General features: G+C 38.3%; 5 protein-coding genes across 6 annotated transcripts; 3 read left to right on the top strand and 2 right to left on the bottom strand.

Annotated features, from left to right (window-relative positions):
* Window positions 1-5,208: 5,208 nt before the first annotated feature.
* LOC126605217 (uncharacterized) lies at window positions 5,209-6,073 on the top strand. The gene is made up of 2 exons (XM_050272588.1): window positions 5,209-5,456; window positions 5,549-6,073. The coding sequence occupies exons 1-2, from the start codon at window positions 5,321-5,323 to the stop codon at window positions 5,782-5,784; spliced, it is 372 nt and encodes a 123-aa protein (XP_050128545.1). The 5' UTR covers window positions 5,209-5,320; the 3' UTR covers window positions 5,785-6,073.
* Window positions 6,074-8,334: 2,261 nt separating this feature from the next.
* On the top strand, window positions 8,335-9,012 carry LOC126605216 (uncharacterized). The gene is made up of 2 exons (XM_050272587.1): window positions 8,335-8,525; window positions 8,620-9,012. Exons 1-2 carry the CDS (start codon window positions 8,390-8,392, stop codon window positions 8,853-8,855), a joined length of 372 nt encoding a protein of 123 aa, XP_050128544.1. The 5' UTR covers window positions 8,335-8,389; the 3' UTR covers window positions 8,856-9,012.
* A 5,567-nt stretch (window positions 9,013-14,579) lies between these two features.
* Window positions 14,580-20,247, bottom strand: LOC126605222 (UPF0057 membrane protein At2g24040-like). Its single transcript, XM_050272592.1, has 3 exons — window positions 20,138-20,247; window positions 16,899-17,051; window positions 14,580-14,853 (listed from the first exon to the last, which is right to left on the bottom strand). The coding sequence occupies exons 2-3, from the start codon at window positions 16,986-16,988 to the stop codon at window positions 14,725-14,727; spliced, it is 219 nt and encodes a 72-aa protein (XP_050128549.1). The 5' UTR covers window positions 16,989-17,051; window positions 20,138-20,247; the 3' UTR covers window positions 14,580-14,724.
* Window positions 17,097-20,193, bottom strand: LOC126605220 (UPF0057 membrane protein At4g30660-like). Of its 2 annotated transcripts, XR_007616865.1 has the most exons (4): window positions 20,001-20,193; window positions 19,717-19,895; window positions 18,014-19,491; window positions 17,097-17,641 (listed from the first exon to the last, which is right to left on the bottom strand). XR_007616865.1 is itself a non-coding variant. In XM_050272591.1 (2 exons), the coding sequence occupies exons 1-2, from the start codon at window positions 20,088-20,090 to the stop codon at window positions 19,755-19,757; spliced, it is 231 nt and encodes a 76-aa protein (XP_050128548.1). In that variant the 5' UTR covers window positions 20,091-20,192; the 3' UTR covers window positions 19,514-19,754. The 2 variants fall into 2 exon arrangements, 1 of the variants encoding a protein (XP_050128548.1); XM_050272591.1 differs by lacking the exons at window positions 17,097-17,641; window positions 18,014-19,491 and having other exon boundaries at window positions 19,514-19,895; window positions 20,001-20,192.
* Window positions 20,248-22,466: 2,219 nt separating the features above from the next.
* On the top strand, window positions 22,467-25,438 carry LOC126605199 (uncharacterized). Its single transcript, XM_050272566.1, has 3 exons — window positions 22,467-22,770; window positions 22,927-23,363; window positions 24,368-25,438. The coding sequence occupies exons 1-3, from the start codon at window positions 22,680-22,682 to the stop codon at window positions 25,247-25,249; spliced, it is 1,410 nt and encodes a 469-aa protein (XP_050128523.1). The 5' UTR covers window positions 22,467-22,679; the 3' UTR covers window positions 25,250-25,438.
* The last annotated feature ends 21 nt before the right edge of the window (window positions 25,439-25,459 follow it).

Genomic DNA, 25,459 nt, shown 5'->3' on the forward strand with positions numbered 1-25,459 from the left:
ATCATCGTTAGAAGGAAAGAGGGGTCGGCTGGGGGAAACAGATCCTCCCGGATCTCTCCCACCAAATCTTAGGGAGATCTGGATCCTTAAAATTTGATCAAACAACTACAATTATTATAACTGTTAGAAATGTCCTCTGTTAATAGCCGTTTGATCAAATTTCAAGGATTTGGATCTCCGAATCTTTATAATTTGGTGGGAGAGGTCCGGAGAGGATCTCTTCCCTCGGCTGGGCACTTGCTCTCTCTCATATTTTCTATGTAAAGGGCCTTCCTCCTCCTCCTTAGAGATATCCTAGCTCCTCTCTATGTAAATGTAATAGCTCCTCATATACTAAAATACAAATCCAAATAAAATTAATGTAGCCTAATTAAAGTGAACCACTATTAATTCTCCTGTTTATTTTGTGTTTAAAATTTTGTTGATACGCTCAATATTTTCATAAAAATATTCAAAAAATCAGAGAAAGATATGGAAATGGTGGGTGAAGTCTAAACTTCACCTATTATCGAAAAAACTCTTACGTTTAGGCTAAAATCGACATATATCGTTAATATTTTTGACATATTTGTTAAATATCGGAGACACTCTTGCATTTTGTCCAAACAAATGTTTGTCAATCCCTAAAGTTTTATTTTAAATTTTCATCATTTCCATCGAAGGCAACTGATATCAATATTCAATATATTCGTCGATATTTCCACAAATTTGCATATCAATATTTCCACTATACTTATATTTTAAACACTATGTTTATTATGTACTAATTACAACATAACCCATTAAGTTGTCATCTCAGTTTTTGGCAACAATGCAAGTCATTCTATTTCATATAAATCGTCTCATGCATACATAACATAACCCAATACTTGAAGAGACTTTTCAGTATATTCGGAACACGAGACAAAATACTACATATCCGGTATCTCGTGTTTTGAACACACCAAAGAATCTTGGCAATACTTGGCCTTCTCCACCAGAGGGTTCCCACACGATTGCGTGTGATGCCAGTCGGACATAATATTCTTCCCGCGGATGGACCTATAGATGCTACAACCCAGCAGTATATATATTCATTACTTGGAAGAGTAAAGTATTAGAAGTCTAAACAACACCAACTAAGTTCTCAAAAAAAAAAAAAAAAAAAAAAAAACAACACCAACTACTCTTGGCCTGAAGACATGATAAGTGAGATGAAGTCTGTAGTCTGTCTCTCGCAGCTCGTCCTCGTTCTCCTTCTACTAATATCCTCTCAATCTCTTCCCAGCTCAGCCCATGCCACTGCCCACCTGAATAATCCTGCCAGGGTTCTTGCCGGCCAGCAAGTCCGGATGCAGCAGCAGGAACCAGAAGGGGCTGCAAACAGTTACGATTTGAGTACTCCGAAGCTTTGGATTCACAAGAAGATAATACATAGGCCGACTCCCAAAGGGCAACGTGCCAAATCATCATCGTCCCCAATTTCAACTCAGATGCCTTCCCTTGCTTTTGGTTTATCCCTTTGCCTTTTCTTCTTCCTCTTTTAAATTCTCCGATGCAATTTACGTACAACTTGCTACTCAAATTAGGAATACTTTTCTCTCTATATCAGGTACGTATACTATGTATATATCCGTATGCGTATATGTATATGTCTCCGACCTTTCTTAGAATTTAGAAGTATTATTGTGTTATCAATAGTATTATTACCCACCTATGTAATGATGTATTGAAAAGCTTGAAAAGGGCTTTATATGCATACTTAGTTTCGCTTGGCAAATGACAATTTACAAAGTTTTACATCATGCGGTCCTCATTAACCCATTCTCGTAAGAAATTTTTCATTATGACGGGAACACAAGTGGTACACCATGTATTTTGTAATAGAAGTGGTGGGAAATTTTATTTTTTAAGTTATTAACTTTTTAGCACACATATCCCACTATTTGTATAATAACACGTGATGTATACCGATCACACTAAAAAATCTTTCCATTCTAGTTGTCCACCTCACACAAATTTACAAAAAGGTACTCAAAAAATAAGGCCGTTAAATTTCCGGCCCCAAAGTCATGCAAAAGGATTTTGTCTCTCCTAATACTCAATACCAACGGTGCACAAGCACAACGATAAATTGACAAATCGCACAACGGTTGGGATTAGGATGGATTTGAGAAAAGCACATATACAATGTCGATATTCTAAAAAATCACGCGAAAAAATGGGACAACAAATCAAGCTTATTGCGTACAACGTGTACTCCCTCTAAAATGTTATTACTTAAGCACAATTTTTTTTATATACTTTTTAGAAGCCTAATTTCAATTTTGTTTGGCTAATGTAAATTCGTTACAGTCTCCCTACATTCCTATTTTCCTACCACCTCCATTTGCATGAACATTATCGTAGGCAACGAAGGGAAGGGAGAAACAAAACCATGCACGTAACCGTTACTCCTCAAACCATATCATCTCTAATAATTAAATTATCCCCAGGAGGTGTGCAAACCCTAATTTTCTCCGGAAGGAATTAGGGTTTTCAGAGAGAAATATATGATGAGGTCGTTTCGACGTATATTTTTATTGTTTGTAATCCTCTTCGTTGCCGCGCGTGACGATCATACTCAGAGAGCTTTGGCTGAACAGGATCGTGATCGCAATCGCGATCCCAACCGTTATATGGAAGCTGTATGCAAGAAGCATCATAGGCAAACAAACGAGGCGGTTTCGTTGCATGGCCGTGCGTTAATTGGTGGTGGGGGTGGAGCTACATCCCTCAGGAAGAAACGTTGCCGGGAATATTATAATAAAATTTCTAATTCGTCTCACGCAAATATGACATCTGCTGCTGCTGCAATCTCAATTTCTCATCATGTCTGCGTCGCCATCCTACCAGCTGTGTTAACCTTCGTTCTTTGTTCATTTTCTTTCCATTGTGATGTATGATGTATGTATATGCTATTGATATCATCACCCCCACATAAATTTGTATGTTGTTTCCTAGAAAAGAATATAGAAACTTCATGTTCCTGATTTTGATGATCATGTACGACGCACGTATGTAAAAAAAAATTGTGTCGTATTGTAGCACTTCTACCATTGATATATTTATGTTGAGGGTTTGATTCTCGGATGTATTGGATCGTAATTAATGGATGAAAATTTCTAAAATTTCAAAAGGCATTTCCAAATGTTGGATGAGAAAAGCAAAATGCATGTACATTTATTGAGATTCAGACTGGATTTGCAGACATGGAAGAAGAGATGAATTTCCAAACCTAGTTATTTTCCTCCTTTAAGGTACTATTAATCCACCATATTAAATTAAGTAACCCTTTTTGTTAATTGCTTTACTCTTTCATTGAATCACCTTGACTTTCATCACTAAGTGATAGCTAGAAACATGATGAATATGGTGTATTTTTGCTTATCACCCTCAAGTAGTGGTAATACTCACCAGCTAATTAAATTTCCGAACCTATTTTTTTCCCTTAAGATACTAGCTATTAATCCACTATTAAATTAACTTATTCCTTTTGTTCATTGCTTTATGCTTTTCATGGAACCAACTTGATTTTCATTACTAAGTGGTAGCTAGATGCACGATGAATATGGTGCATTTTTGCTCATCATTCATTTGCTCACACCTGAATTTTCAAACCTAGTTATTTTCCCCGATATTAGTAATCCACCATATTAAATTACGTAAGTCTTTTTGTTAATTGCTTTATACTTTTCATCGAATCACCCTAACTTTTATTACTAAGTGGTAGCTAGAAACATGATGAATAGGGTGAATTTTTGTTCATCACCCTCGAGTGGTGGTAGTACTGACCACTCTACTTATTATCATTAGATGAGTTTAAATTTTGAGATTTGTATCTATTCACTACTCAAATTTTAAAATTTAAACTCATATAACGGTGATAAATAAGATAGTGAGCATCATCATCGCTTGAGGCTAGTGAGCAAAAATATTCCTTGATGAATAAACAAAGCACCCATCACATAGAAATAGAAGCAAGCCATTAATTCCTTTGTCTTTGAGGGCTCTCCAAGAAAAGGATAATAGAGGCATCACATTCTCTTCTATCCATTCAAAGTGATTTGGTCGACCTTTAAGAAAGGTCTCTAGCTAAGTGTTCTTTGGAAAGTGATTCTCTTTGGATCTTCCTCTAAACTCAAAGATCAAGTGATCCGGACTTTCAAAATTTGATTCAAAGGCTAAAAACAGAGAAGTAAGTAAAAACTTTTAAAATCTATAATAATTTTTAACCGTTAGATCAAAACTTTAAAGGCCCGAATCACTTGATCCCTGGACATTGGAGGGAGAGATCCAGAGATGATCTCTTTCCTTATCTTTTTCATCAAACCTCTCTCCTCACTCTAACTTTCGGAGCACAATCTTCTATGATTCGTAAACAGTGAGATTCGAATTTAAACATGTTTTGACATTAAAAAGAGATTCTATAACTATACTAAGAGCTAGTTACGTCAGAAACACAACTTAATAGATCGCGGCCACCATCGAATCGCAAATTCCCCAGCCCAATTTGTGTTTACATATATAATTGACTAAGTACTGCCCTTGTATGGCTTAAAGCATGCACTGTGAATAAAATCTCGATACGATTCCGAACCAAGAAAGCAAAACCACACGCATGCACATATACATGTGCCTGCAGTAGATCTATTTTATTCCGATTAACAAGAATCTTTACTTTATCCACTGGCCAAGAAAACCCTAATCAACTTTTTTTTTTCTTCTACATTTCACAGGTGACGGCTTTAGGATTTCATGTTTGTGAAGGGAGGTCTTTTACATATAGGTAATTTGAATTCAAAACATGTGAGATTGGAGTAATTTGCAGAATTGAAAGACCCAAAATTCAATAGAGATAACTAAAAACATTGTACAAATCCAAAAACCCAAATATGAGATAAATAGTAAGCAAGAAATTATTTAAAATACAAGTTAAAGCTAAAGAAAAGTTTATAGAATAAGGAGAGAAAGTAAAGACTGTACCGCAATAAGAGGGATGGAGAGAAGAATGAGCTCTGGCCTAAAATGAAAAAGAGTTTAAAGTGAGAACACACTTAAATTTTAAGAATATTAAACTGATATGCAGCATTAGCATCATGCTACTATAGAGTATTAGGAAAAAAAAGTAACTCCGCCCATGCTTTTCTCTTTATCTTTATGACTAATAATTAGTGCTAATTACACTAATAATTAGTGCTAATTACACTTAAACAGAAAGCAACAGAAGTCTATTTAAGTGTGTCCCTCTTCCTCATCAACAACCTTTGAAAAATTAGTTACAGTTAATATTTAAGAGAAGATGAGAACAGAATTACTAACATGGTCCTTTTTTATTCTCTGTCTGGTTGTTCATTCTGCATGTGAAAGCACTTCCAACCCTAAAACTGGAGATTATACACCTCTGAAGAAGCAGCATGACCACCTTAAGCATAATGGTAAGCCCACAAATTCTCTCGACAGATCGAGAAATATATCCGACCTCCCAACGTTCTTTTTCGCTAATTGTATCAATGTTATACGCTTGCAGATGTATATGATATGATGAACAAATCAAGCAGAAAAAGCCATCAAAGAATGCATGAAGTTCAGCATTTAAGGATTTCCCTGAGAGCAAAACCAGTCTACGGTAGCGCCTCCTACCTTAGGCGCCCCCGTCCCACCAAGGGTGCAGCAAGCTCTCTACTAGCTAAACCCCCCACTTTCTTCCTGTCCGCAGTGCTCAGGCATGTTGCTGTTGGATTGATCATCTTTGCTCTGTATTAATCGCTTGAGGTAATTTTGCAAACGTGATTTAGGACGCGATCGATGTGGAAGTTTTGCATGAAACTTTCGCTGTTAAACCCGGCGTTTAAATCCGTTTCCGAAACCTGCTTCTTATTTGTAAATTAGAATGTCTGCGCCGCCATCCTACCGGCTGTGTTAATCTTAATTCTGTGTTCATTCTTTCAATTGTGATGTATCAATAGGTTTGTATATGCTATTGATATCATCAACCCCACATAAATTTGCATGTTGTTTCCTGGAAAAGAATATAGAAACTTCGTGTTCCTGATTTTGATGGTCATGTACCACGTATACACGTCGAAAAAAAATTATTGTATCATACTGGAACACTTTTACAATTAATATATTTGTGTTGAGGGTTTGATTTCCGGATATATTGGATCGGAAATAAAGGATGAAATTTTTTGAAAAAGACATGCCAAATTTTGGATGAGAAAAGCAAAAGACATGTATATTAATTTGGGGGACTGTTATTAGCATTTCAAAAATCTAATTCTACACTCTTCACTAGTGTTATTTTTTTTCTAGTTATAGAAAGTTTGGAGTGCAAAATGAGATTTTTGAAGTGTCAATTGCAATTCCCTTAATTTATTGAGATTAATAAGTGGTTGGTAGAAAAAATGATAACAAATAGGGAGCCTTTTTTCATTTTTCGCTCACCACCCTCACTAAAATTCTTCAGTGTAACCGAAATACAGGAGTGAAACACCACATGTCATAATAATTTGAGAAGAGTGTTGATAAACCCACTTAGTTGTCTTATTTCCCCACCCACATTTTAGTATAAATTTTAGGGGTGTGCTATCCACACACCCCTTTTTACTTCTCACACATCCATTGTTAATTTATGTTCGTTGATCTTCTTCAATTCATGCGATCCGACGGTCGAAAATTAGAAGGGTGTGTGAGAAGTAAAAAAAGGTGTGTGGATATCACACACACCCCTAAATTTTAATGTCAATTTTACCCTCTTGTAAAATGACACGTAAGGACCAAAACAAAAACGTACTGCATATTGCCAATTTCCTTATGTCCATTGCACATTGCCGGATTGCCCAATTCCTTATGCCCGTTCACCATCTTTGTAAAAGAAAAAGATTCTTCTCTCTCTCAATTTAATTATTGTGCCCTTCTGTGACGAAATCTCATCTCTTGTAAACAAGTATTTCTACTTTCATTTTTTATTTCTCCAAAATCCTAATTCCAGGGATCTAATCAAATACGAACTAACCGATCATATATCACCCATCATTGCTTCATAACATCCATGGCCTTACACTTTTTGTCCTCCCAGCCCCATCTTTGGTTCTAATCCCAATCCAAACCTCACCTCCCTTCTCTCTCATATCCCTTCTTTCTAAAACTTTAAATACATAACCCACCCATTGAATTCCATTGCAATCTGCAATACTTGAAATTCATAAGAAAAATAAAATATCTAAACTATGCAGGGAACAAGAAGATGGGTGGTGAGGCAGTTTTGCTACCATGGTGGTGTTCCAATGGTTGAGAGACCTGGGTTGGGTGTTGGGAGTTGGTGCGGCACTCCAACAGAGTAGGGATATCGAGGGCTGAAATCACATTAGGGTATTTTAGGAATGATGGGGGATGAGAAAAGAGTGTTTTCTTCTTTTAACACTTTTGGTGGGTGAAAAAATAAAATGGAGTGAGAAAATAAGACAATGGGGTGGACGTAGTACCACTCCTTGAGAAACACTTATAAAAAAAACTTTCCTCCAATTATAATATTATGACATGTGGAGTTCTGCTCCGTGTGCCAAGCACATTGAAAAATCTCTCCAAGTGGTGATAATGCTCACCACCCTACTTAATATCATTGAATGAGTTTAAATTTTTAAATTTATATCTATTCACTAGATAAATATCGAAAATTAAAACGATGATAAATAAGGTGGTGAACGCCACCATTACTTGAGAGTGACTAACAAAAATATTGCCTGATGAATAAGCAAAGCAAAGCCATTAATTCCTTTGTATTTGAGGGCTCTCCAAGAAAAAGATAATAGAGGCATCATATTCTTTTCTATCCATTCAAAGTGATTTGGTCGATCTTTAAAAAAAAGTGTCTAGCTAATTTATTCTTTTTCATCAAACCTCTCTCACAATAAATCGCTGAGAGAGAGATTCGAACATAAACATCTTCCGACATTAAAGAGATATTCATACGACTATACTGAGAGCTAATTATGTCAGAACACAACACGATCGACCACAGCCACAGTCGAATCGCAAACCCCCCCCCGCCCAATTTGTGTTTACGTATAATTGATGACTAAGTACTGCCCTCTTGTATGGCTTATAGCATGGATTGTGAATAAATTCTCTATACGATTACGAACCAAGAATGCAAAACCACACGCATACACATATGCATGTGCCTGCAGCAGATTAGCAAGAATCAGTACTTTGTCCACCAGCCATATGAAAACCCTAATTAACTTTATATTTATTTTTAATTAGTGCTAACTACACAAACAGATAGCAACAAAAGTCTATATAAGTGTGACCCTCTTCCTCATCAACCACCTTTGAAAAATTAGTTACAGTTAATATTTGAGGGAAGATGAGAACAGAATTACTAATATGGTCGTTTTTTATTCTCTGTCTGGTTGTTCGTTCTGCATGCGAAAGCACTTCCAACCCTAAAACCGGAGGTTATACACCTCTGAAGAAGCAGCATGGTCACCCCAAACTTAAGGGTAAGCTCACAAATTCTCTCGACTGATCGAGAAATATATCCGATCTCCCTACGTTCTTTTTCGCTAATTTTATCCATGTTAATAAGCTCTGCAGATGTATATGATATGATGAACAAATCAAGCAGAAAAGACCATCAAATAATGCATGAAGTTCAGCATTTAAGGATTTCCCAGAAAGCAAAGCCATCCTACGGTGGTGCCTCCGACCTTAGGCACACCCATCCCAGCAAGGGTGCAGCAAGCCCTTTACTAGCTAAACCCCCCACTTTCTTCCTCTTCGCAGTGCTCAGGCACGTTGCTGTTGGATCGGTCATCTTTGCTCTGTACTAATCGCTTGAGGTAATTTTGCAAACGTGATTTAGGATGCGATCGATGTGGAAGTTTTGCGATGAAACTTTCGCTGTTAAACCCGTGTTAAACCCATTTCTCTAACCTGTTTCTTATGTAATTGTAAATTAGAATATCTACTTATTGAATTGCTTCATAATTTTCTTCCGTTCTTCCCCTGGTCTTAGCCAAAGCGTATGCCGTCCGGTAACTGTCATACCACACAAAGAACTACAGCCGACGAGATGTGGCGTCTAAACGAAAGCAGAAACATGATTCGTATATGTAAAACGAAAAAAAAGATACTAAATACGAAGAGAAAAGCATTAATACATGGTTGATAATTTATACAATCCGACTTATCGGCAGTATCGGACAAGGTTTTCGATAAGTAGAAGTGGAATAGATACAGAACCTTTGTAAAGAGCTTCACACACCAGCATATACAAAATACTTCTCCCACAATTCATCAGAATAACATGACACGATCATCCATATTTTATTTCCGATCTGCTATTTCTGTCTGAAATCACTCGTCATACAACCTTCAATGGCCATACCACTCTGTATGGAAAACCGACCATGGGATGTAGAAGTTTGGCTTTTTAATCTCCTTCAAATTCTTCAAATTGGACGTCGCATTCTCAATATCCTGACCAGTCAAGTTCACACACCCAAACAAATCTAAGTACTCGAGATTTGGACATCCTATAGATACCAAAGCAAAACCTTTAGACGAAACCTTTGAGAAACGAAGTTCAAGGTGCTCCAATTCAAGGTGCTCCAAATTTGGCATAGATTTGCCAATTGCAGCAGCTTCTGAATTTCTATCCTGAGGCCAAGTGTTTAAGTACTCGTCCGGAACAACTCCAGCGCGTTCGGATGGATCTTGTTTGGATTAAAACTTAAATTTTGGGCTCAAAAGGGAGTTGGCCCAAAAGGAGGAGAGAAGCCCGAAGTCCAGCCCAAGCCTAGAAGGCAGAAAAGGCTTTTCCCGACTAGGTGCAGATCATTTGCACCACTTGCTCACCTGCCTAGGGACCAAGTGGTATAGACCAGCCAGCTAATCAGCCCAAAAGTACTTTACAGTGGCAATACAAGTAAATAGCTGATGAGTCATTACCCTTCAAGCTGCATTCGGGCAAGATTATTGCTACAGGAGGCCAAACCGAAGTGTCTATAAAAGAAGAAAGAGAAATCAGAGATAAGGACACTCAATCAAACAAACAAATACAAGCACAAACTCTGCTTAAAGCCAGATTTGCTTTCAAACGAAGCTGTAGTCAGCCCAAGCCTTCATCCCTTTAGGGATAAACCCTCACCAAAAGCCTTTGTAATAGCTCTGCTACCTTGTCCTAAGCTTGTTGTAGTATCGATTTCTTTCTGTAAACTCATCTCCTTACCCCCCTTTCTAAAAGCTCTCAAACCCCTTGATAAACCACAAAGATAAGAAGTTGCAAGACGATCAGCCTTGCTCGATAAGGTTAAACCTTGCCCGACCCTCTTTGTTTTTGTCTTTTCATTCATTAGCCTAGCAATATGTTGTATACTTCTAGTTGTATTCAAGTTATTTCTAGTAAGATGACTATCAAAAGACTCTCTCAGCTCTTGAATCCGATTTGAATATGTCTTCACAGTTCAAACTAGATCCAAGTTCTAAGCTCTCGGGCATGTAAGTTTGATCATTTAAAAGTCTTTGGTCTCAAGGCATAAAAAAGAACCTTATGTGGATTTAACCCATCCACGACAAGCTTTGATAACAAGAAGTCCAAAGTTACTTGGGGCACAAGTAATTGATCTATTTATGAGTTTTATTTCTATTATATTATGATTATAGTAGAATGTTTGAGTATAGAAGGAATTCTGATGGGAAGCCTCAAGGCCTATATCTAAGGCCCTACAAAGGCACCTATTTAGGTTCATTCTGCTCTGCGGGCTCGAATAATCAGAAGTATAATGGTTATAGCACTTCTGCAAACAATAAAACAGACATCATATATTCGAGTACTGGGTTAGTTCTTGATCGGAAGCCTCAAGGCCTAAACCTAAGGCCCCACAAAGGCACCTGTCATAACTAACACGACCTCTCGAGTATATGTGAAACTAAACCTCAACATCCATTTTACATTTGCCATGCTAAAGATGGCAATGGCACGCCTGAGCACTTAAAAGTTAATCTTGATTGTGAGCCTCAAGGCCTACACCTAAGGCCCCACAAAGGTACCTTTCAAAGTTAACTCTGTCCTTCTTTTTCAGCCTTGCCCGACAAGCCCTCCAGTGAAGCAGAAGCCCGACAGAAAGCATCAACCGGCGCCAACCTCTCGGGAAGCTGTGTGCTCGTCGGCTAAGAGACATCCCCGATGGAAATTCTAGCCACGAACAGATCTAACCAATTCATCATATTCCACTTCAAGATTTACAGATTTGGGCAGTTCCTCCCATCCCAATCAACGCCAGAGACTCATGAGATACTTCGCTTGTGTGAATGTGGAGGCAAATGCCCAAGTAATCCATATATCCGCACTGAAGTTTTTCTATACTCATCTGTTTGTATCAAAAGTGCCCATCATCATTCATCAAATAGCCATTTAAGTCTCATAAACCATAACCAAATGGTCTGCTACAGGCTTAATGGTATGCTTATGTATATATATAAATACACTTATGTTTTTTGAAACTAGTGTATCCGAGTCTTTGACCAAACTAATCGTTGGGCCCCTGCTTGACTCACAACATTTGCTGAGTAAGAAACTCTAGCATTTGCTAGGTGGGTATCGTCGGAGAGATAGAACCCCAAACCACTTAGAGAGAAAACCAAGAACCCAACCGCTAGACAAACAACTCTTAGGTACCCTGTATATTGTATGCACTATAATTTTATCTGACAGATTTTAGTGCCAAAAATTCTAAAGTATAAGATATTTTGGAGCATACTAAAAAATTCCTTTTCAAGCACAATTTACAACATGATGAGTTTCTCCCAAGGCAATTCTACATCACTGCAAGGCCACTCTGTTTGTAACAACGTGTTCTGAATTTATTTATGGATTTTGGAATGAGGGCATTTCGATATTTTCACACACGAAAGATATTTTGGATTGTTTACTTTTGGGACTTAAATGGTGAGCTGGGTGGGGCCTTTGTTACTTTTTGGTCCCCCGACCTCTTACCTTTTCCTGCCACGTGGCACTCTTTTCTACCCACATCTCTCGGATCCTTTTCTCACTTTCGGACCTCTCTCCCTCAGCTCTCACCCTCGTTCTCTCATCTTTCCTGAACAACACACACACGCACGCAGACCACCAACCCTCTTTTTATTCTCCTTCACCCTTCTGAATGCCTCTCATGTACTTCTTTTTCCCCTCCTCCCTCTGCGAGTGCAAGAACCAAGACCACCAGATCGATTTTTCCGGCGAGTACCACCCCTCGCCGAGAGTAGGTAAGCCTCATAATCACGCTTCTATGTCTTTAAGTGGTGTGCGAGTTTAATTGCTCAGTAGTTACTCGTTTTTTGTGAAAGTTTAGCATGAAATTGACTCGAGAAGAATTCCCCAGTTTCCGGCGAGGGAACCCGAGACTTGCCTGTCTTTTTTCAACCAACTTCGGCTGTAACAGGCCACGAGTTAGGTACGATTCGATTCTTGTTCCCTAGGCTTATTTTTGGTGTTTTATATCATTAGGTTTAGTGGTGTGTTGGAGATGACTAGAGCTTGGAAGCTCCATCTTTCTTCTTCGTGTTGTTCGGCAACCCACGATCTGGTTCGAGTCGAATTAGACAACAAACGAAAACCGGCCCAACTTATTTGGTCCATGAAACCCAATAACCTAAAACCCAATCCAATCCACTAAATTAAGCCCAACTCATTAACCGGGCCCAAAACCCTTGGCCCATTAATCCTAACCCAACACTAAACCCAGCCCAAGTTTATTAACCCAAAAGCCCATACCCTTGGGCCGAGCTACTAAGCCCATTGAGCCCAGCCCTTTTTGCTTCAGACCCAAACCCAAACCCAAAAGAAAACCAGCCCAAACCCAAAAGAGAGCCGACCTAAACCCAAGAGAGATCCAGCCCAATTCGTTGACCCATTGACCCACCCTTTGACCTGACCTGTTGACCGTTGACTTTTGGTCAATGCTGACCGTTGACTCGTCAACGTTGACTTTTTCAAGTTTCGGTCAGGACCCCTCCTAAACTAATTTCGAAGTCCTTAATCTGTTTATGATGTCCGTTTTCCCAAATTTAATCATTTTGATAGAGTTTTATTAATTGATACCTTTATGTGCTTAGGTGCAATTGTTTATGGCATTTCCATCTTCGCTAGTTGCACGCCTCTTCGACGGTGAAGTATTTGTGAGTGGACCCTTTCTAAAATGCATATTTTTCTATTAGAAATACATACATGAAAAGCACGATTTAATGGTTACGTTTTATGAAATGTTTATGAGTAAATTAAATTTACGCTTTATGATATTCATGCTTTATCGATTTTATGTTCTTCGTAGTATATATGATTGATAACTCTATACTATGATAGGTTTTACAATATGACATTGTAGGTACCAAATACCAATTAGGATATATATATATATTAGAAGGGAATTGTTATTAGCATTCCAAAAATCTCATTATACACCCCAAACTTTCTATATTAGGAAAGAAAAATACACTTGTGAGGAGTGTAGAATGAGATTTTTGGAGTGCCAATAATACTTCCCTGTTAGAAATAGTATGTTAATGTCTTTATGTACTTATTTAGTGGTTACTCAACGATCCTGCCTTCAAGCGAATGTTACTGCCTACGGGCGAATGGTCCTGCCTACAGGCGATTGATACTTATATGCCTTCGGGTGGGTGATGTAGAAGCCTACGGGCGATTTATATTTATATTGGCTTCGGTCGGGCGTACGATGGTGGCTTCGGCCGGAAGATATTTATATTGGCTACGACCGGGCGTTTGGTTAGTGCCTACGGGCATATGTTCTGCCTACGGGCGAATGACCTGCCTACGGACGCGTGATGTAAAACCTTCGGATGAATGAAAAAAAAGTGTTCTATGTGCCTTCGGGCGAATGAAATATTCTATATATGTATATGCCTTATATATACACCACTACTAAGCACACTATTTATGATATATGTTTTATGAAAGGTTTTATGGCATGCTAGGGTTTTCGAAAAACCTACTACTTATTATATTATACGAGTTTTCTAAACATGGGGGTTAGTACATTAAAGATTAACTGATTTATTACTATTTATATATTAACTTGGTTCACTCATGTTTTGTTTTGCGGCCTCTCAGGACTTATAATCGAGGCATATGATTCCGGCGTCAAGACATTTCCACATTGGTATCTTGGAGTCATCTCGATGTAGGACCCATTTCTTTGTCCATTCAATTTTATATTATTTTCCTTTCTAGTGTTTCGAATTAGTTGTATACTCTGAACACGTTCCTTAATTGCATAAACATTGTATTAAATTTTATAAGTTTTATTTGTATTCGTTACTTTACATGCATGTTAGTATGACTTCGTCACTGTCGGGTGTCAACCAGCACGTGCCTACCTCGGGTATTTGGAGGATATCGGGGTCGAGCGTGTCACCATTACTTCCATTTACATCACTGGAGCAAGCAAACAACTGAGTGTAATCTAAGTGATATATTCAATTAGACCAAGTATAAAATTTGGCAACCAAAACAAGCAATCAATCTAACATATGCATCACACAAATTCAGAATTTATTATAAACATAACAAGCAAACAAAAGATCTAAGGATCCCCTTTTGTTATTTTGTTTTTGGTCAACGATCCCTTAGAACTCAAAAAAAAAAAAAAAAAAACACAGAAGGGAAATGTGGCTACATCATCAGAGGCGGCGCCGGCGGTAATCATGGAAGCTCTCGTCGGGATTGATGAAAATGATTGCGTAGAGGGCGTAGATGATTCCCGGAATGTAGCCCATCATCGTCAATAACAAGCATATGCAAAACTCTACCTGCATAAATAATTACAAATCCAAATTTCAATTTTTCACCATTAATAATAGGATGTTTATCATAAATAGTTCTTGAAATTGACCAAATTCATTAAGATGGTTCATAATATTAAAAATCAATCAATGTAATCCCTGAAATTGAATATCACAAATCAATGTGATCATTCTGTCACAATTCCATAAAAAAATTGGGTAAATTACATTTTCATACCTCAGGTTTGGGGTCTATTTCAATTCCATACAACAACTTTAAAACATTTCACTTTCATACCTCAAGTACTATTTTATTTCAATATAATACATCCGTTAGATTTTCCATCCATTGATCTGTTAAATGCTGACGTGGCTGCCACATATATGTCACGTGGCTGCCAAATGTCTGTCACGTGGCAAATAAAATAATTTTTAAATTTTTTTTAAGAAACCTGAATTTTCTCAAAAAAATAAAAAATTGAAACCGACATCTGCAAGAAGAAGAAGAGGAGGGAGGAAGAAAGAAAAAGAAAAAAAAATAGAAACCCACTGCAAGAGGAAGAAGAAGAAGAAGAAGGAGGAAGAAAATAAAAATAAATAAATAAATAAATAGAAACCCATATCTGCAACAAGAAGAAGACGCTGGGCGCCGGGGGGGGGGGGGTCGTTGGGCGCGCCGGGGGGGGGGGGGGGGACGGGAGGAGGGTCGCCAGGGGGTTCTTCTTCTTTCTTCTTCTGGTCGCTGGTTGCAGATTCGATTTTTGAATTTTTTTTTTTTTTTTTTTTTTGGTTGAGAAAATTCAGGTTTTAAAAAAAAAAAATTGCCACGTGGCAGACATTTGGTAGCCACGTGGCACAAATGTGGCAGCCACATCAGCATTTAACGGATTAATGGATGGAAAATCTAACGGATGTATTATATTGATATAAAATAGTACTTGATGTATGAAAGTGAAATGTTTTAAAGTTGTTGTATGGGGTTGTAATAAACCTCAAAACCTGAGGGACTACTGTGTAATTTACCCAAAAAAATATGTTATGTGCTTGTATGACGCATAATTAAGTTCTACAAATCTAATTAATATTGCCATGTGGATTGGAAATACTTAAAATAATAAAAAAAACAATTTTAATTTTTGGAATTAAAAATTTTAAAATTAAAAAAAAAAAAATATGAGGAGTCATCTTCTTCTCCCACCCAAGGAAGCTACATCATTCCGCTTCCGTTCCGAGAAATTTTTAGTTGTGACAGGAATACAAATGGTACACCATGTGTTTTAATAGGAATCGTGAGAAATTTTATTTTGTAAGTTATCAATTTTTTAGCACACATATCTCATTATTTGGATACTAACACGTAATATACCACCGTATACCAGTCACACTGAAAAATCTTTAAACCGCTCCGAATCGGGAAACACCTGCATGATATCCAGAAGTCCCAAAGCCCCCAATATCGCCTCCACCCACACAATCAAGCAACACATCCCCACAATTCAAAAATTAAATCGAAAATATAATAAAACAAATTAGAAAAAGCAGATTAATGGAGGAATTACTGTTGGAATGCGCAGCACAACCTCTGTCATGAGCTATGTCAATGCCGCCAATGATCAGAGGGTATCTGGGCTGTCGAACCCATGCCCGACCCGAAAAGGCAAGAGCATAGGACGGAGTGGCGAAAGTTGGAGCTTGGTCGACCTCAAGGGCTGTGCTCGTGCTCGGGTGATTACTCGGATGGGAGGGAAGAAGATGATGAACAGTAATTTTTAAATTTTTTTTAAGTTTTTAATTATATAAATTAAGTTTTTTAATTATTTAAATATTTTAAATTCACATATCAATATTTAATTAAATTTATGTAATCAAATCATGTGTCAGATTAGCACATAACAGATTTTTTGAAAAAATTGTGTTGATTGCGACACTTAATTTCAGGAATTACGTTGATCGATTTTCAATTTCAGATGGGTGGGCCAATTTCAAAAACTATTTGTGATAAAATCTCTTGATAATATCAAATTTACCACCAGAAGAAGAAGACGGAGCAGGAAGAAAGAAAGGGGGCTTACGGTGCAGCAGCCGTGCCGGATACAAACGCCTAGCGGAGGGAGCAGAATTGCGATCATAATCTCACAACAGATCTCACAGCAACTCGGCATTTTTGTTTCTCAGATTTTTTTTCTTTTTCTAGAGAGTGAGAGGAGAGAGAGAGAGAGAGTTTGGTCTTAATGGTGAAGCAGACAAAGATAAGGCGATCCAATGGTTGGTTATAAGATGTAAACAGAATCTGAATCTGATTCCTCAGTCGTCTTTCAATTTCACATGGTTGGTTATAAGATGTAAACAGAATCTGAATCTGATTCCTCAGTCGCCTTTCAATTCCGACGAGTCAAGTTCACACACCCAAACAAATCCAAGTACTCGACATTTGGACATCCTACAGATTACAGATATCAAAGCAAACCCTTAAGCCGATACCTTTGAGAATCGAAGTTCAAGGTGCTCCAAATTTGGCATAGATTTGCCAATTGCAGCAGCTTCTGAATTTCCATCCTGAGGCCAAGTGTTTAAGTACTCGTCCGGAACAACACCAGTGTGTTGGGATGGATCTAACCAATTCATCATATTCCGTTCCAAGATTTTCAGATTTGGGCAGTTCCTCCCAATCAACGCCAGAGACTCATGAGATACTTCGTGGCAATAGCTGATGTCAAGTTCCCGGATCATGGGGCAGCGAAACGCTATATCAGCCATGGACGAATCAGTCACATTCGGGCAGCTATTGATCGAAAGAAACTCGAGGTTCGGGCACCTAAAACATTACATTACCATCACTAACAATGTCTCACCTCATCATTCAAACGGAAAGGAAAAATGAAGCTTCAAAATGCAATATATGGCCAAAAAAAAAATTTCCAATCGTAGATTCCGAAAAGATTATTAACCAACTTAAGGTAGTGCCATCACAATCCAAACCTCAAAGATCAAATTTTGACGAACCAAAAACTCAAAATCTAAACCTTGAGCTCAGCATACAACAATCAAGATCAAAACTTTATGCCGAAAACGTCTAATCAATGATAACCTACTTTTCCTCATTCCAAATTATGCATAACCCGATTCTCCTAATTCAAAACAGATAAACAAATCGTGTTCTGTTATGGAAATGAAAGATTTATTATACCTCTGAGCGACGAGCGAGAGAGACTGATTGGAGCAGTGCGTGGTGCGGATCTGTTTCTGCGAGCCGGTGCTCCAATCGACGACAGATCGGAGCATGGAATCGACCCGCCGCTCGAACTCCGGGGTCCACCACCGTGCGGACTAGAACGGCGGCTCGAGGTCGAAGGCGGAGTTGAGGCAAGGCTCCTTGCACACCAGCAGCCACGACTTGCAGACCAGCATCGCCCCAATCCATCGGTGCTCCAGGGTGAGCCGTCCCAGGATGTTGATCAGGCACTCCTGGGTCAACTCGGCCCAGTCCGAGCCGGACTCAGTCACTGTTTCTTCGTTGTTGATTGTTTCCATTTTCGGTGGTCGCGCGAAAACAAGAGAGTTGGGTTTTTTTCGGTTGGAGCACCTCATGGGAAAGTTATGAAGTGTGGGTAGATCGGTCAATTTACGTGCAAGGTTGTTCCAAAACTTGACACGTGTCGCTGCTGTGGCTCATGACTCATCTCCCTATCCTATTCTATGGACGGCTCATCATGAACCGTTAAATTTGTTATTGACAAGTACATGATGATTATTCATCATGATTTATCATGTAAGTAGCCAAATTTTAACTTAAAAGTTAATATCTCTTATAACTGATTGTATATAATATTTACACAATATAAATGCACAAAATCTCTTTACGTAATATAGATGCATAAAAATATACAACTGATATAACTAAAAATGTTATCGTTCGAGCCGAAAATAATCAAAATTACTACAAAAAGGAAAGGCTTGTTAGATGATTCACCCATACGTTTTAATGCAATATTCCCTTTCATCTCCCACCTCCCACCTCCCACCTCCAACCTCCCACCAACAAGACAAAAGGAACAGCTAATGCAATTCCATCCCATGCCTCCTTAAAATGAAGTCTATCATCGTATCTTTTACAAAAAAAAACTAGAAGAAAGCTCCGTTGGTTACGAAAAAATACAACTCGCTTGTGTGATATGTACGCACTGAAGTTTTTCTATATTCATCTGGTTGTGTCAAAAGTGCCCATCATCATTCATCAAATAGCCATTTAAGTCTCATCAATCATAACCAAACAGCCTGCTACAGGCTTAATGATATGCTCCTGTAAATATATAAATACACTAATGTTTTTTGAAAAGTGTATCCGAATTTTTTACCAAACTAATCACTAGGCTCCGCTTGACTCACAACATTTGCTGAGTAAGAAACTCTAGTATTTGCTAGGTGTGTACTGTGGGAGAGATCAAGCCCCATACCACTTAGAGAGAAAATCAAGAACCTAACCGCTAGACAAACAACTCTTAGGTACTCTGTATATTGTGTACACTATAATTTTATCTGACAGATTTTAGTGCCAATGGAGCATACTATAAAATTCCCTTTCTACCACAATTTACAACATGATGAGCTTCTCCCAAGGCAATTCTACATCACTGCAAGGCCACTCCGTTACTTCCATTTACATCACTGCAGCAAGCAAACAACAGAGTGCAATCTAAGTGAAATATTCAATTAGATCAAATATAAAATTGGGGAACCAGAACAAGCAATCAGTCCAACATATGAAGCATACAATTTCAGATTTTATTATAAACATAACAAGTAAACAAAAGATCTTTTTTTTTTTTTTTGTTCAACGATCCCTCAGAACTCAAAAAAAAAAAAAAAAAACCAGAAGGGAAAGGTGGCTACATAATCGGAGGAGGCGGGAAAATAACTGAGGAATTGGTTTAATCGGAGGAGGCGTAGAGGGGGCGGCGGTACTCATCGAAGTACTCGTCGCGATTAATGAAGACGATGGCGTAGAGGGCGTAGATAATTCCCGGAAGGTAACCCAGCAGCGTCAGCAGCAAGCATATGCAAAACTCCACCTGCATAAATAATTGCAAATCCAAAATTTCAATCTTTCACCATTAATAACATCAAATCTGCCACCAGAAAACGAAGACGACGGAGGAGAAAGAAAGGGGACTTACGGTGCAGCAGCCGTGCCGGAGACAAACGCCCAGCGGAGGGAGCAGAATTGCGATCAGAATCTCACAGCAGATCTCACAGCCACTCGGCATTTTTGTTTCTCAGATTTTTTTTCTAGAGAGAGAGAGAGAGGAGAGAGAGAGAGTTTGGTCTTAATGGAGAAGCAAACAAGGATAAGGCGATCCAATGGTTGGTTGTAAGAGCCAAACACAATCTGAATCTGATTCCTGGGTCGTCTTTGACTATCAATCTGATAGGGACTTTCTCTTGTATCTCAATCGTGACGGATGATCCACTTTATTGGGCTTTTTTGGCACCAAACCCCGCCTTATATAAATAATGCACAGTTTTGGGCTTGTTTATGTACTGGGCCGAAATACAGCATCAACCCTACCAATGAGGCACTTGACGCTTTCTTTTAGCAGACGTGGGCGTAGTCAGAATAGTAAGAGGGCGTGGGTTTCTTTTATACACGTGGAATTCAAATTTTCTTATCGCAGTTTAGATTTTGTGTAAAGCATAATAGCTATTGTAAATATATTTGGAGTAATTTCCATTTTACTACCTTCAAACTCACAAAAATACGTATTTTTGTACACTTTTATACTTGCATTAGTTTTTGTTGTTAAGTCTTCGGTTAACTGATGTTATGAAATAGTTTTTGACCAAAGACGAAGCCACCTTGGCCCCAAGGAGCAGATGCCCTTTCTTGAGAAAATGTACATATTGCATGTAGCACCCACGCGATAGACATAACATGAGCATTAACTCTTCCAGTTGCTACTATTACTATTGAAATAGTATTTATAGCCATGAAATTTATTAATAATCGATTAAGAAATTGGATGGGAGATCAATGGAAAATTAATAACATGGTTATTTTTATAGAGAGATATTTGATGATATTAGTAATGAAGTTGTCAAACAACGCTTTCAAAACAAGAAAATGAGTTGAGGGATAGTGTAAAGTGTTACATGAAAATGCGTTTATGGATTAATATATATATATATATATATATATATATTTTGTATAGCAAATTCTTGAATTTTTTAACTTATGACTTTGTTGTTTGAGGATGCCTTATGGCTTAGTCCCTACTTTTGATCCACTGAAATATTTCTAAACTATTAAGAAAATCAGAAATATTTTTTAAGCTAAAAAAATATAAATTGAACTAAATTTAATAATAGCTCAAATTTCTAACCTAATTAAAATAGGAGTGTGCTATCTATACACCCATTTTTAATTTTTACACACCTCTTATTATTTTATGTTCTTTGTTCTTTTTAATTCATCTTATTCGACGGTCAGAAAGTAAAAAATTATGTAAAAAGTAAAAAAAATGTGTGAATATCATCTCCTATTAAAATATCTAATAAAAAATATGTTTTTTTTATTGACAAAACTGGTACTTGGTAATATTGACCTGATGACTTTCGCATCGTAGAAGTGTCACAGAAAATGACATTTTTTATCAATGGAAAAGTATCTATAAAAAAATGTCATAAGAAATGTAACTTAAAAAGTAGGGGTGTGATATCCACACATCCCATTTCACTTTTCACATATTTTTTTAATTTTCGACCGTTGGATCGGATGAATTGAAAAAGATCAATGGACATAAATTATCAAGAGGTGTGTGGGAAGTAAAAGAAGGTGTGTGGATAGCACACCACAAAAAGTAACGTACAAGTTAACGCATAGTGCAACAACATACATTATTAATTTAAGTTAGTGTAAGTCCACATAATGTAACATGCAGCCACTGCAGCATGTCTCAGTAGATTGAAACAAATTTTGCTCGTATTTCAGATGGTACGTTTTATATTCTATTATTGGCAAGTGAACCACGTAATAGTGGTTAGAAGGAGACTGAAATACCTCTGTGAGTATTTGTAACCCTATAAAAGTGGAATCCCGTGACTAAGCCAACTGATTGCTTTTAAAAGAAAATTAATGTAATATGCAAGTCCATATAACATTTTGGACTTCCAAAAAATACCTAAACCGACTTCCAAAAAATAAAAATATGTTGTAGTCCTAATAGATTAGGAATGTGATTGTATAAATACTAGTATATCTTTGAATATCTCTTATATTCATATTTGGAGTTGATTACCTATTAAAAGTTGTAATTTTAAAGGGGTGAGAAATTAATCTTCCCTACTACTATATAAATAAAGTCATAATGGGATGGAATATAATACATCCATAATTACATATCTCTCTCTTCTTTCTATGCCGCATCTCTCTGTACGACCACCGTAATTGTTCAGTAAATAATACTTACAACGAAACAGTAAATTTACTTGCGAAAAAAGAGATTTTTAACTTTAGGGTTTTACCTACAGTAAAGTAACAGAAAGGGTAGAAGAGAAAAGGATCCTCCCGCGGCACCGCCCACGGCACGGACACGTCTCCACCTGCTTCTGCTTCTCCCCTCCCCTCCTCCGTGGGCCCGCCGACCCACCCAGCATTTCGTCACTATTTCTCCACCGCGTATCCAGGCAGAGAGTATATATTTTGCTGTTGTAACTGCAACCTCCAACCGGAAACGTTTCTTCTTTCTCGTTTCTGTACTTTACCAATTCAAAGTTCAAAGCGCAACATTCTTCTTCTTTCTCGTTTCTGTACTTTACCAATTCAAAGTTCAAAGCGCAACATTCAATTGAGTGATTCAATGGAGTTCAAATTCCGATCGGTGGACGAGAGGCCGCCGCCGCCTTTCCCCGCGGGCAGCTACTTCTCCTCCGACCAACCCTTATTCCGAGGTCTCGCTCTACCTTCTTACTTTGCTCTCAATTTTCTGTTTGGTTGTCGAGAAACCAAAAGAAAATGAATTTACTTCAAATTTCAGTTATTTTCTTAGAAATTCAGTTAATTTCCTCACTCTGCGATTAAACTGAGATAATCTTCTTTCTGAACAGGCCAGACAGCTATATTCCGGAATCCGGATATGAGATTGAACCTGGACCCGCTCCACAACCCGAGGTCCGTCCGCGACGAGATGATCGAGCGCCAGCTGGAGAAGGAGAGGATCAGGGAGGAGATTATTGCGGAGGAGATTGCGCGAAGGCGGGCTCTCGAAGCGGAGGTGAGGAGAGAGCTCATGCTGGAGCGGGAAATCGCTATGCGAAGACCCTCTGGCGAAGGTCTCGGTTTTGATCAGGTCCGTTTCGGGGCGGTGCGATTCGACCAGAGAGTCCACCACCCCTTCGATGATGATCGGTTCGGATTGTTTGCCTCTCTTGCGCCCGCCGCATTCGATAGGGTCACGTGGCGGCGGCAACCGGAACCTCTGACCAATGGCTTCAAGGCGCTTCCGGCTCCTCCTCCTAACAATAAGGACAAGTTGATCTTACTGGTGAGTGCCATTTCTACTTTTTAAAATTTGATTGGTTTCTAACTTAATAACGCTCTGTTTATGGTTTACTGCGTTTGTGTTGGGAATGCTCTGTTTTGTGCTAAAGTTGGAGATTTTTTCTGGTTTAGTATGGTTTCTTGGTAACGAAGGCATAACTTGGCGTCAAGGATTGGATTGGTTAACTCGTAGTATTCTATGTATGATGAAGTAAGAAATTGATGTCAACTTTCAAAACATTACATCCGTTTTCTCTCATTAGCATACACTTAGTCTAGTGAGTTATCAAATCCAATCATAGACACCAAACGAGGCCCAAGATTCGTGGTTAGACCATGAGCATCAAGGTAAAAGATGAGATTGATGGTAAATTGCCCGCCAAGATACGCCATTTGTCTTGGCTTGTGGATCAGCACTTTAAAAGTCGTCTCAATGGGGCATCATTGTCATTCATTACTTAGATTATTTTTCTTCGATCGGTCAATAAGATGGTTTAATATTTCATTATGTTATAGTGACATCAGTTTGATCGAGGTACGGAATAATCTAAGATTAATGGCACTGGTGATTGTTGAAAATTGATTTTTCATTTGCTGGTTCACTTGGAGAAGACTACCCTCTTGATGCATTGCAGTGGTCGCTTGTGGCCTTGTGTGAGGTATTGTCCTTATACAAAATTGTATCTACATGCCACCCTCTCACCTAAGTACTTGGAGCAGACAGATTCCTCTGTAATTATTTCAACATCTTGAATATTTGTTTTGAATCAATGTTATGATGGTCAACGTATTGATGGTTGGTATCTTGCAGATTTCTTAGACAACACATTTCTTATCACTGGTTTTGTCTACTTAAGATTACCGAAAAGTTGTTTTCTGTTAATTTCGTATTTGTAAAGCAGGTAGCGCAGTTCGCATTGGAAATGATGTTGAGATTTTACCATCAATTGCATGTTTAGAATTCAAAGACTGTTGTTAATGTAATTTGTGTAAGTATCTTTGTTGCAGGCGAAACCTAACCCAAATCTCTCCGGAGTCAGGCGGAAAATACCACCAACGGTGGGTGCTAGTGATCTGCCTCCATTTGGGTTGAAAAGGAAACCCAAAGAGGAATGGAGTTGCGCCCTGTGCCATGTTAGTGCAACAAGTGAGAAGGGCTTGATTCATCACATTAATGGTAAGAAGCACCAAGCCAAGGAAGCAAGACTGAGAGCTCAGAAACCAGGCACGAGCTCCAGCAATTCAAAATTGTCAAAGAAAGCTGCAAAGTTTTCTGAGCCCAAGGAGGTCAATGGTATCATAAGCACAGAATTAAGGGCCAAACAAGTAAGGAAATCGTTTGACCACAATGAAACCAGTGATGCTTCCAACCAGAAAATGCACAAACAGGGCACTTCAAAAGGGGAGACACCAATGTCGAAAGACAAGTGTGGAGAGGTTCTGAAGAACAAATACAAGGTTAAAATAGTGGACGGAGTTGAGAGAAAAGAAGATGTAAAGAAACAGAAGTTTAAGTTTTGGTGTGAAGGGTGTAAAATTGGTGCCTTCACTCCAAAGGTGTGGTCGTCTCATATAAAGGGGAAGAAGCACGTTGCCAGGAGTCAGGAGCTTACACAAAATAATGCGCCGATTGCAAGTTTCATGGCATCAACTGAGGCCTGTAAGGAGGAAGAAGATTCTGATGCGGCCAAAGAAACTCATGAGAAGATTCCAACAGCAACCCCCATAGCATCAGAAGAGGCTAGTAAGGAGGCAGAAGATGCTGATGCGGACAAAGAAGCGCACGAGAAGTTCAATGGCCTCATGATGAAGCTAATAAGAATGCATAATGTTGCTCCGGCAAAAGAAGCAAATGACAGTGCAGAAGTTGTTGCAGATACAGAAAAATGAGCTGCATACCCGATGATGAATAAGTAGCAGAAGAGACTGGAGAGATTTAGAAATGAGTTTGTTCTGTTCTTTTTATTTCAAAGTTCGGGTTGTAGTGGCATAGATTATTTTCTGTACACCATTTTCTCCTTTTACGCGCCTTTCTTTTATTCTCGCCTTTGAATTAAATAAATCGTTAGAAGCGTACAAGGGTGTTCGAAAATCACTTTC

Source organism: Malus sylvestris, chromosome 15 (assembly GCF_916048215.2).
Source record: "Malus sylvestris chromosome 15, drMalSylv7.2, whole genome shotgun sequence".
NCBI classification, from domain to species: domain Eukaryota; kingdom Viridiplantae; phylum Streptophyta; class Magnoliopsida; order Rosales; family Rosaceae; genus Malus; species Malus sylvestris.